This window comes from Macaca mulatta, chromosome 10 (genome assembly GCF_049350105.2).
Source record: "Macaca mulatta isolate MMU2019108-1 chromosome 10, T2T-MMU8v2.0, whole genome shotgun sequence".
In the NCBI taxonomy this organism is placed as follows: Eukaryota; Metazoa; Chordata; class Mammalia; order Primates; family Cercopithecidae; genus Macaca; species Macaca mulatta.
In genome coordinates, this window is record NC_133415.1 from 84,276,284 (window position 1) to 84,288,936 (window position 12,653).

General features: G+C 42.5%; 1 protein-coding gene across 1 annotated transcript; it reads left to right on the top strand.

The window, feature by feature from the left end:
• The first annotated feature begins 9 nt into the window (after nucleotides 1-9).
• DEFB123 (defensin beta 123) lies at nucleotides 10-7,123 on the top strand. The gene is made up of 2 exons (NM_001034195.1): nucleotides 10-79; nucleotides 6,978-7,123. Exons 1-2 carry the CDS (start codon nucleotides 22-24, stop codon nucleotides 7,121-7,123), a joined length of 204 nt encoding a protein of 67 aa, NP_001029367.1. The 5' UTR covers nucleotides 10-21.
• The last annotated feature ends 5,530 nt before the right edge of the window (nucleotides 7,124-12,653 follow it).

A 12,653-nucleotide genomic window follows, 5' to 3' on the forward strand; every position in this document is an offset into this window, starting at 1 on the left:
TCACTTTGGGCTGCCTTAGCCATGAAGCTCCTTTTGCTGACTTTGACTGTGCTGCTGCTCTTATCCCAGCTGACTCCAGGTAACCTGGACCTCCTCGAGGAAGGGGCAGGGCTTGCAGACTAAGGCCTGGTCAGGGAATCCCAAGGGTTAGAAGGATGGGCTGCAGCTTGCCATCTGGCACCACGTATAGGAGGCAGGAGGCGCCTCACCAGCAGCAGGTGCCAGCTGATAGATGCCAACTACGACATCCAGAACTGCTCTCTCAGCCGCTCCATCCCTCCTCTTCCTGCCCAGCTCCAGGGAGCATGTGGGGGTGGCCTAGTGTGTGAGGAGGAGTGGGAGGGGTGAGCAAGAGAAGCAGGAAAGAGGAGAGGCAGGTCTGACCCTTTTGCAAAATATTGCCCAGAATGAATGAAGCTTTGTGAAGATCACAGCCACCTTAATGGCAGAGAAAACTCATTTATACTGTAGCTGTCTCTGTGCCAGACTGCACTGGAAGCTAGGACCATGGAGAAAAATGACATGGCGCCAGGGGAGCTAACTGGGGGAGACAGTTAAATAGCATTTACAACCCAGGGTGACATGGCTGTGACAGTGGGAAACCAGGGGGCTGGGCACACATGGTCCAGCCCAGGCTGAGGGAAAGGAGAGTCCTCCTGGAGGGATATCCTGAGTCCTAAAAAGTGAGTCAAAAATAGAAAAGGAAGAAGAGGAGAAAGCAGAAGGGGGTCCCAGGCAGAGAGGTCAGCCTACGCAAAGGTCTGGATGCGGGAGAGAGCATGGGAGCTTCAGGGACCTACATAACATGGAGGGGTGGGTTAGGAGAGAGGCGGGGGTAAAGCTGAGGAAGCATTCAAGCTCCAGGTCTCGGTGGGCCTCGAATGCCAGGTGAGGGACCCATAGGAAGGTTTAAACAGAGAAGGACCCTGGTCAGACCTACCACCCACCAATTCCAGCATGAGCCACCTACCCCTTCCTGCTCATCTGGCAGAAGTTTCCACCCACCCTGAGGCTGTCGGCTAACCTTTCTAGAGTCAGAAACATGTGACTTTCCTAAACAAGCTGACCTCAGTCCTTGTGTCTTCCTGAGGCCCTAAAACACCACTCACCTGGAGTAGAGAGGCAAGCCCAGACCCCGGGTTAAAACCTGCCCCATCATTTTCTGACTCTGTGACCCCCAACAAGAAGCTCAGCTGCTCAGAGTATCAATTTCCTCAGTTCTCAAACTGCAATAACATCAAGTGTGTAATAATGTCAGGTTGAGGGAACAACACTGAACACACTGAAATTTTAGTCTGCAAAAGAAATATGTCTTCTTTATTTTCCATAACTCACCAAACTTTCCCAGGAACTTCCATCCTGACTGTGGGTGTTTGTGGTGGGAGGAGCAGGACTACAGAGATAAATGACATGGCACCAGGGGAGCAAACTAGGGGAGACAGTTAAATAGCACTTACAACCCAGGGTGACAAGGCACCTAAGGGCTGGGCCTGAACTCAGCGGTTCAATATTTATCTTTTCTGCTTTAAAATGATTTCTAAGCTAATTCAATCTCTTTTGAATAAGTGTTGAGTCTTTCAGCATGTATCTTTCTTCCATCACCCCTTCTCTTTCCTGGGATAGTATCTGGTTATAGGGAAAACTAACTTGATATGTCATCAAATAATTAATTGCTTCATTCAGTAAATATAGTTGAATGGATTTCTTGTTCCAAGCACTGTGATGGGTGCTAGAGGTAGAGCAGTGAATAAAGCAAAACAAGATAAGCAAAATCTCTGTCCTCTTGGAGCTTACCTTCTACTAGAGGACCCAAAGAATTTGAAAAATAAATGAAACATATGGTATGTCAGATGATGAGTACAGTGAGCAGAATAGGCAGGAAAGGAAATAGTGAACACCAGGGGAAGGGGAAGGTGATTTGCGTTTTGTTTTGTTTTGTTTTGTTTTGTTTTTTTAGAGACAGAGTCCCGCTGTGTCACCCAGGCTGGAGTATAGTGGCATGATCTTAGCTCACTGCAACCTTCACCTCCTGGATTCCAGCAATTTTCATGTCTCAGCCTCCTGAGTAACTGGGATTACAGGCGCATGCAACCATGCCTAGCAAATTTTTGTATTTTTAGTAGAGATAGGGTTTGGCCATGTTGCCCAGGCTGGTCTTAAACCCCTGACCTCAAGCAATCTGCTTGCCTCAGCCTCCCAAAGTGCTGGGATTATAGGCTTGAGCCACCATGCCCGGTCATTGCCATTTTTAAGAGGATGCTCATGGAATGTCTTACTGTGAGCTGAGGGAACAACTGGGGTGAGCCATGTGGATATGTAGGGAAGGAAATTCAAGTTGGGGAAAACAGCAAATGCAAGGGCCCTGGGACAGGAACATAAGGAGGTGGTGTCGGGTCCTGTGCTGGACCCTTACTGACTTCTGGGATCACGTCCCTCATTGGATGTGGTCAGTGAGTGTCCCGCTAGCACTTACTACTGGATTTCATGACTGATGAAATCTCTTAGCCCTTTTGGGGACCCCACTGACTCGACCCTTCATCTCAGCCAGATCTTCCATCTGGTCCTCAAGTTAAGGCTGTTCACACCCTCCCTTACTGCCTTCTGCACTAGGGGTGTACTCTTGGCAGGTCCCTTACTGGTTTTCCTATCTCAACCAGAGATAAGGAAACTTGGGGACCTTCTGGGTCTATTTTATTCAACAGAGAGCTGAGAGCGATGTTCAGTCACTTCCCTCAGCCATTTCTAGTCCCCCTTCAAGTAGCACCATGCGGTGCTGTATCCATGCTAAAGACAAGAATTTCTCTAAAGAGCTACCAGTTTCCCTGAGATATGCTCTAAGAGGCAAAGAATAAGTGTCCTCTGCATTGGCAATTTTTTCCAACCAATCTGGGCATTCATAGCAAGAGACTCTCTTGCCCCTACCTTTCTCACATTAATTATCTCTACTTCCTGAGTGTTCAGGTCAACCAGTAGATGGCTAGCGGGAGACACATGAAAGGGCTTTGTCCCTAGCTTGTTGGTGCGTCCACCATCCGGCTGGCAGAATGAGGCATGGGTTCTAGCAGGGCTCTCAGGCCCAGTGCTGCTGCTGCAGGAGCTGGATTTAAACTTCCAGCTTCCCTGGAAATTATGGGTAGAGTATTTCCCCTCTACTTCCCGTTGGGTATGGTAGTGGTGACAGAGGTTAAATGGGAGCTACTTTAGCCTGACCCTCAGCTTTAGCCTCCTATAGCTTATGGTGAAGTGGTATTGCCTGAATCCGCCAGGTTCACCTAATAATGTATAAAGGAGCTCTTTGAAATTTGGAAATCCCTGAACTTCCTTGATAAATGTTGGTCCTTAAAATTGTCTTTCTATGCACAACCCTTATCTCATGTAAGCTGAGCAATGAGTTTGTTGTTCTGTTGTTCACCATTCCCCCAAAACCCAGAAACTCTGCCCAATTCTGCTTTATGACAATCAATGGATCTTATGATTAAAGGGGATTGAAATATGCATCACTTTAATATTTTCAAAATATTGTCATACTCACCATTAGGTTAATTGTGGGAATTCAGGAGACATATGTAAAGCCCAGAAACCCAGCAGAGATGAGATTTAGGTGGCACACCTGCCCTTCCATTATACATCCTCACAGCACCCTGAGTTCTTTCTTTATAATTTTCACCAGATTCTAGTTAATCAAATATCTGGGTATCTATTTTTTAATGGCTCTTTCTCCCCTGATTTGACTGGAAGTTCTCTGAGGGTAGGTGTCTCACTCATGTATAGTTTTATCTCCAATGTATAGGCCTTTCAGTCTATACATGTGAGTATTTCCCTGGTGTAGATATCTGGAAAGGAATTGCTAGGTAAAGACTGTGTATAGCTTTAAAATGTGTAAGTTATTGCTCAGTAGCCTCCACAGATGCTAAAAAAAGTGTATGAATGTCATTCCCCTCACTCACCAATAGTTCCTCTTGATACTCTTAAATTAAAAATTGAGATTTTGTTGTTAAATGGTCGCTTTTTCCTTATCTTTTTGTAAACTAAAACACAGAATCACAGGTACTGCACACCACATAATACAAGTGTGCAGCTTAATGGAGGTTATAAGTGCACATCCTTGTAACCACCATGCAGGTCAATGAACAGAGTATTGACAGTCAGCCCAAAAATGTCTCCACCTATTGCATCCATCACAATTGTCTTCATCCTCCAAATTAAGCACTCTCCTGACTTTTATAGCAATCAGTTCTCTGCATTCCTTTACAGTCTCATTGCTAGGGGTGCATCCCTAGACACCCTATTTATACTGTTAAAATCTGATATCTCTTTAGATTCCTTGAATTTTTTAATTTACTGGTTCCATATTCATCCCTTTCTTATCTTTACAAGTTATCAGTGGAAACATACATAAGTCATTTGATCTATAACTTTCCACAATATAAATTTTGCTGATTGCATACTCAAGGTAAAATTCAACGTGTTCCTCTGACCTCTGCATTTTCTGCAAATTGGCATCTGTATCCAGAGGTTTGTGAGGAGGAGTGGGAGGGGTGAACAAGAGAAGCAGGAAAGAGGAGAGCTTTCAGTGATCAATTTTCTCCATTTTCAAATACCTGAAAACGTCTTTATTTCTCCACTTTTAGAATATTTTTACTCTGTAAAGAATTCTGGGCTAACTTTTTCCTTTTATTACTTTAAAGATCTCTCTCTACCATCTTCTAGTGTGCAGTTTCTGACAATAATTCTTCTGGGTTGTTGTTTTTTTTCTTGAGACGGTGTCACTGTGTCACCTAGGCTAGAGTGCAATGGCGTGACCACAGCTCACTTCAGCCTCGACCTCCCAGGCTCAAGTGATCCTCCCACCTCAGCCTCCCTAGTAGCCTGGACTACAGGTGCACACCAACACACCTGGCTAATTTTTCTATTTTTTTGGAGAGACAGGGTCTCACCTAGGTGGTCTCAAACTCTTGGGCTCAAGCGATCCTCCCACCTCAGCCTCCCTAGTAGCCTGGACTACAGGTGCACACCAACACACCTGGCTAATTTTTCTATTTTTTTGGAGAGACAGGGTCTCACCTAGGCTGGTCTCAAACTCTTGGGCTCAAGCGATCCTCCCACCTCAGCCTCCCAAAGTGCCAGGATTTCAAGTGTGAGCCACCACACCCAGCCTCTTCTAGCATTTTTATATTTTCTCCTGTGTACAAAATGTGTCTTTTCTTCTGGCTTAAGATTTCTTTCTTTCATATGATTTTGCAATTTGATTATTTGCATGCTTCTCTTTTGGTTTTATTCAGCTCGTAGTTCACCGAGGGTTATGGTTCTAATGGGCTTAGAGTTTTCATCAAACTTGAAATTTTTCAGCCATTATTTCTTCAAATACTTTTTATGCCTCTCCCCTCTCCTCTCCTTTTGGTATCCCAATTATATGCATGTTACACTACTTGTTATTGTCCCATGGGTCACTGACACTCTGCTCTTTTATCCCCCCCATCTTTTTTCTCTCCGTGTTTCATTTTGGATGATTTCTGTTGCTGCTATGTCTTCAAGTTCGTTTATCTTTTCTTCTTCAGTCTAACCTGCTATTAATCTTACTAAGTATGTTTTTCATTTAATATTTAATGTTTCATCTCAAGTATTCCTTGTGAATATATACATATACATGTTTTTTGTTTGTTTGTTTGTTGAGACAGAGTTTCACTCTTGTTGCCCAGGCTGAAGTGCAATGGCACGATCTCGGCTCACTGCAACCTCTGCCTCCCGAGTTCAAGCTATTCTCCTGCCTCAGCCTCCTGAGTAGCTGGGATTACAGGCATGTGCCACCACGCCCAGCTAATTTTTTTGTATTTTTAGTAGAGACAGGGTTTCTCCATGTTGGTCAGGCTGGTCTCAAACTCCTGACCTCAGGTGATTCACCGGCCTCAGCCTCCCAAAGTTCTGGGATTACAGGCTTAATCCACTGAGCCCAGCCATGAACATTTTTTACATCTTTATTTCTTCTCATCATGCTCATGGCTTCCTCTACCTTTTTTACTACTTGGAGCATATTTATCATAGCTGTTTTATCATCCTTGTCTGCTAGTTTCATCATCATTGTCATTTCTGTGTTGGTTGATTTGGTTTTTTCCTGATTATGGCTCATATTTTCTTGCTTTTTTTTTTTTTTTTTTTTGGTATGCCTGAAAAATATTTTTACACTTTCGGTTTCTGTATTTTGTTATACTCCTTTAAAGAGTGTTAGATATTTTTCTGGCATGCAGTTAAGTTACTGGGAATCAGATGAATATTTTCGAGACTGACTTTTAAGCTTCGTTAGGATAGATACAGGGTATTCTTTAGTCTAGGGTTAATTTAGCCCCCTCTACTAAGGCAATAGCCTTCCGAGTACCAAATGCTGCAAATTTTACAGGGTCTTTCCACTCAGGCAGGTGGAAGCACAAGCTATTCCCAGACCTGTGCAATCATTGGGAATTGTTTTGCTTACTTCCTTTTGTTGTTTGCTATTTTTCCCCCAGGCCTTTGGTAGTTTCCTCTTGCACATGCACAGAAAGGTACTTAAAGACTAGAGGGTGAGCCAAGCATGGTGGCACATGTCTGTGGTCCTAGCTTATCAGGGAAACCGAGGTGGGAGAGTCCCTTGAACCTGGGACGAGGAGGTTGCAATGAGCCAAAATCATTCCACTGTACTCCAGCCTGGGTGACAGAGCAAGACTCGTCAAAAAAAACAAAAAACAAACAAACAACAACAAAAAAAACACCACTCACATAAAGGCTTTATTCAGCTGATGTACACCAAGGTCACTCTGTCAGCCAAAGGTGGGGAGCAAAAAAAGAGAGTAAAAGAAAAACAGTGATAGGTGAAAAGGGTCAAAAGCAAGGGAAACAAGGGACCTTCTATCACATCTGCTTCCATCCATTTACAGACCTTTCAAACCCAGAGCCTACTTCTTAGGACTGACACTGTCTCCCTTCTTTTTTCTGCTTTGTGTCAGGTGGCACCCAAAGATGCTGGAATCTTTATGGCAAATGCCGTCACAGATGCTCCAAGAAGGAAAGAGTCTATGTTTACTGCCTAAATAATAAAATGTGCTGCGTGAAGCCCAAGTACCAGCCAAAAGAAAAGTGGTGGCCATTTTAAGTGCCTTGAAGCCTGAAGCCGTGAAAATGCAGATGAAGTTACCCAGTGGATTCCCACACTCTATCAATAAACACCTCTGGCTGATCCCTGCGTTTGCCTGTTAGTGAAGCCCAGCAGCTCTCAGGAGTGCCTTTCGGGTGGTTTGGAATGTCAAAACTGTTTTCACAATAAATAAGACATTTTTTACTTTTTTTTTTTTTTTTTTTTTTTTTTTTGAGATGGAGTCTCGCTCCATCTCAAAGTCTCGCCCAGGCTGGAGTGCAGTGGCGTGATTTCGGCTCACTGCAAGCTCCGCCTCCCGGGTTCACGCCATTCTCCTGCCTCAGCCCCCCGAGTAGCTGGGACTACAGGCGCCCGCCACCACGCCCGGCTAGTTTTTTTTGGTTTTTTTTTTTTTTTTTTTTTTGCATTTTTAGTAGAGACGGAGTTTCATTGTGTTAGCCAGGATGTTTCTGATCTCCTGACCTTGTGATCCGCCCACCTCGGCCTCCCGACATTTTTTACTTTTTTAAGCTCTCTCTTTCACAAGTGTATAGTGGAATTTTCTGGAATCTCCATGACATATAATGACATAATTGTTCTGGCAGCTAACGAAAGATGTGCTTATGTGCTCTTGTGTAGAATTTTTTAAGGTAGAAGGCTTAAAATATAAGTATGCTCATTTTCAGAGATTCATGCAATTTGTTCTCAGTAATTCTACTGTCCCCTTACAAACTATCTTTGGTTATATTATTAACTGTAATAATTACTCTCTATACCTTCATTATCATCTAATAAGTCATTACTTTGAAATCCCACAACTTACCTTGCACCACAAGAAATAAGAATACTTTGTCGTCTTGGTTTGCAGAGGTATTTTGTTCTTATTTTTTTTTATAGAGATAAGGTCTCGCTTTTTTACCCAGCCTGGTTTTGAACTCCTGGCCCGCCTCAGTCTCCCAAAGTGCTAGGAATACAGGAATGAGCCACCATTCCCATGGGGCCTTGCAGAGATATATTAACAACAGTCCTAACTGTCTAACAGAAGAAAGGACATGCTCTCCCTTAGGGAAAAAATAACACCTATTCTAGTCTCTATAGTTCTGTTGAATACAATTTCTGACAAATATACAATTTTAAAATTATAAGACATGCACAGAAGCAGGAAAATATGGCCCATAATCAAGAATAAAAATAATCAATTAGAAGCAGACCCAAAGATGGTGATACGGCTTGGATCTGTGTCCCCGCCCAAATTTCATGTTGAATTGTAATCCCCAGTGTTGAAGGTGGGGCCTCGTGAGAGGTGATTGGATCATGGAGGTGGATCCTTCATGAATGGTTTAGCACCATCCCTTTGGTATTGTTCTTGTGATAAGAGTTCTCACAAGATCTGGTTGTTTAAAAGTATGTGGCACCACCTCGCTCTTCACTTCCCCCTGCTCTGACCATGTAAGACAGGCTTGCTTCTCCTTCACCTTCTGCCATGCTCAAAAGTTTCCTGAGGCCTCCTCAGAAGCCTTCATGCTCCTTGTGCCATGAGTCAATTAAACCTCTTTTCTTTTCTTTTTTTTTTGAGATGAAGTCTCACTCCTGTTACCCAGGCTGGAGTACAGTGGAGTGATCTCGGCTCACTGCAATCTCCACCTCCCGGGTTCAAGCGATTCTCCTTCCTCAGCCTCCCATGTAGCTGGGATTACAGGCGTGCACCACCACACCTGACTAATTTTCATATTTTTAGTATAGACAGGGTTTCATCACGTTGGCCAGACTGGTCTTGAACTCCTTACCTCAGGTGATCCACCCTCCTCGACTTCCCAAAGTGCTAGAATTACAGGCGTGAGCCACCATGCCTGGCCTAAACCTCTTTTCTTTATAAATTACCTGGTCTCAGGGTTTTTCTTTAATACCAGTATGAGAACGAACTAATACAGATGGAGTAGTTGTTGGAATTAACAGACAACCTTAAAATAACTGTTATAAATATGTTAAAGAAATTAGAAGAAAATATTGATAAAATGAATGAAAGGATGAAGAATCTAAATACACAGACAGTGTATTATTTTCCCCTACTGCATTACAAAACCACTCCAGAACTTAGTAGACTAAAATAACAACTATTCGTCATTTTTCACAATTCAGCGCATTGATTAAGTGGTTCTTCTGATATTCTCAAGAGGTCATTCATGTTACTACATCTGTCTTCACATAGCCTCTCCACCTCAAAGAAGTTAACCTTGGCTTCTTCCATGATAGCTGGGGCCAAGAGCCTCCCAAAGTGCTAGGAATACAGGAATGAGCCACCACTCCTGGCCTTGCAGAGGTATATTAACAACAGTCCTAACTGCCTAACAGAAGAAAAGATATGCTCTCCCTTAGGGAAAAAATAACACCTATTTTCATCTCTAGAGTTCTCTTAAATACGTTTTCTGACATATATGGATAAACCTCAACATCTGGCATTTCTCAAATTTCTGTTTGTATTACATTTGCTGAAGTCCCACTGGCAAGTCATATGCTAGTCACTGTGAAAGAGGACTACATAAGGGCATAAATACTAAGAGCATGATGGAAACTCTAAGAATAAATTGGGCCTTCTAAACTGAGACATACTAAAATTAAGAATGTATTGGATGGTAAGCCAGGCATGGTGGCACATGCCTGTAGTCCCAGCTACTTGGTAGGCTGAGGCAGAAGGATCACTTATGCCCAGGAGTTTAAGTCTGTAGTATGCTGTGATCATGGCTGTGAATAGCCACATGTGCACTCCAGCCTGAGTAACATAGCGAGACCCCACCTCTTTAAAAAAAGGAATCTATTGGATGGGTTTAACAGCAGAAGACAGGGCATTGTAGAAGAATGAATCAGTGAACTCAGAGACAGATTAGAAAATATACAAACCAAAGCATAGAGAGAAAAAATGCAAAAGAAGCATAATAGAGCATGAGAGACTTATGGGACAATATCAAATGATCTAACATGTATATAATTAAATCCCAGAAGAAGAGATGGGAGACCAGGCACAATGGCTCACACATGTAATCTCAGCACTTTGGGAGACTGAGGCAGGAGGATCACATGAGTCCAAGAGTTCAAGACCAGCTTGGACATCATAATGAGACTCCCCTTCTCTATTATTTTTTTCTTTTCGAGATGGGGTCTCAACATGTCGGTCGTGAACTCCTGGGCTCAAGTAATTTGGCCTGCCTCAGCCTCCTAAAATGCTGGGATTATAGGAATGAGCTGCCATGACCAACCCCCACCCGTCTCTATCAAAAAAAAAAAAAAAAAAAAAAAAAAAAAAAAAAAAAAAATTTAAAGAGGTGAATGAGGAAGAAGAAATATTTTTAAAAGATAATAGCTGAAATTTTTCCAAAATTGTTAAAAGACATCAATCCACAAGAAGTTCAGTGAACTCCAAAGCAGCATAGACACAAAGAAAATCAAACCTGCCGGGCATGGTGGCTCAAGTCTGTAATTCCAGCACTTTGGGAGGCCGAGTCAGGCGGATCACCTGAGGTTAGGAGTCTGATATCAGCCTGGCCAACATGATGAAACCTCGTCTCTACTAATAATACAAAAATTAGCTGGCCATGGTGGCACAGACCTGTAAACCCAGCTACTAAGGAGGCTGTGGCAGGAGAATAAAAAAGGAGTACAGACAGTATAATTCCATTCCTTAAACATTCTAGAAAATGTAAACTAATCTACAGTAGAGTTCATCAGTGCAGTGAGAGTTCATCAGTGCTTGGGACAGTATGTGGAGGGAAAACAGAAAGCAGTATTATGAAAGGATTACAGGTTGGGTGCAGTGGCTCATACCTGAGGATCCAGTTTCCCAAATAAATTTGGGGTTCCTTGTGTAAAATTCCCTCCATTGAAATACCTAGTATGGTTTTTGTTTTCTAGCTAGATGATGACTGATACAGTACATGGGACATGATTTATTCATTTATATTGAATAAATATATATTGCCTTCCCAGATGAATATATATATATGAATATATATGTATTCATTTGTTTATTCAACTAGAAATTTACTGAGTACCTATGTGCCAGTTTAGTGCTTGGGGAGGGGGGTACCTTATGATCGGAGCTGGTGCCTCTGAAGGACATTGCAGTACTGGCAATGAACCCATAACTACCTAAGCTGCTGGGAGGATACAGATGGAATCCAAAGCAGAGAGTGAATGCCTTCTCTCCTCACCTCCCACTTTCCAGACTCCCATCATTGTCTCCAATTAGCAAACTCTTAGCAGGAAGCCACCTGGTGAAGGAGTCTGGGAAATTGTAATATCGGACTCCCAGCCCCAGCAACACAGAGCTGAATATAGGCTGGGTTTGAGGCCGCACTGGCACACCATTTAACTTCTGAGATGTAAGTATAAATCTGAAGTAACATCCCAAAAAAGTAATCATCAGTATTAATTATTACAAATTCTAGAAGTCACGTTTTAAAGGTTTAATATTAGAATGCAGGAACAATTATCCCTGCAGTCACTGTCCTGCTCATCTTAGTTCATTGTGGCCTCAACCTCTTGGGCTCAAGCAGTCCTCCTACTTCAGCCTCCAAAGTAGCTGGGACCACAGGCATGTGCCACCATGCCTGGCTAATTTTTTTTTTTAATAGAGATGAGGTCTCTTTATGTTGCCCAGGCTGGTCTTGAAGCGAAGGAGTTGCTGTACTAAATAGATGCTGTACTAAATAGATGTTATTTGCTGTACTAAATAAATGCTGTTTCAACATCCACTAACTTTTTCAGTCATGGAAGAATGTTAACTCAAAAAAATGAATTTGGCCACATGTGGTGGCTCATGCCTGTAATTGCAGCACTTTGGGGGGCTGAGGCAGGAGAGTCTCCTGAGCCCAGGAGTTCCAGACCAGCCTAGGCAACATAGGGAGACCTCATCTCTACCAAAAAAAAAAAAAAAAATTAAAAATTTTCCTGGGCATGGTGGCATGTGTCTGTGGTCCCAGCTACTTGGGAGGCTGAAGCAGGAGGATTGTTTGAGCCCAGTAGGTTGAGGCTGCAGTGAACAGAAATCACATCACTGCACTCCAGCTGCCTGGATGACAGAATAAGGCCCTGTCTCAGAAAAAGAAAAAAAAGGAAACAACAAAGGAATTTCATATTCCCAATACAAAGAAATAATAAAGGTGATGAATATGCTAAATCCCCTTATTTGACCATAACACATTATATGTATGTATCAAGATATCACATGTACCCCATAAATATGTATAAATATTTTTTTTTCATTTTTAATAAAAATTTTAAAATTGCCAGGCATGGTGGTGTGCACCTATAATTCAAGCTGCTTGGGAGGCTGAGGCAGGAGGATCACTTGAGCCCAGGAGTTCAAGTCCAGCCTGAGCAACATCTCAAGATCCCATCTCTAAAACTGAATAAATTAATTAAATTCAAAATTAAAAGATAAAAATAAATAACTAAAAATTTAAAAATAAAAATAATTTAAAAGAAAATGAATTTCAGAAACATACTTCCTAAAAAGAACTTTCAAATTTAAAAATTTAGAATTTGCACCTTG

What these genes read in the sequence shown, in the direction of transcription:
- DEFB123 (NM_001034195.1), top strand. Translation starts at nt 22, where the DNA reads ATGAAGCTCCTTTTGCTGACTTTGACTGTGCTGCTGCTCTTATCCCAG. An exon ending in CTTATCCCAGCTGACTCCAG is followed by an intron (nt 80 to 6,977) that starts GTAACCTGGACC and finishes GCTTTGTGTCAG; the next exon opens with GTGGCACCCAAAGATGCTGG.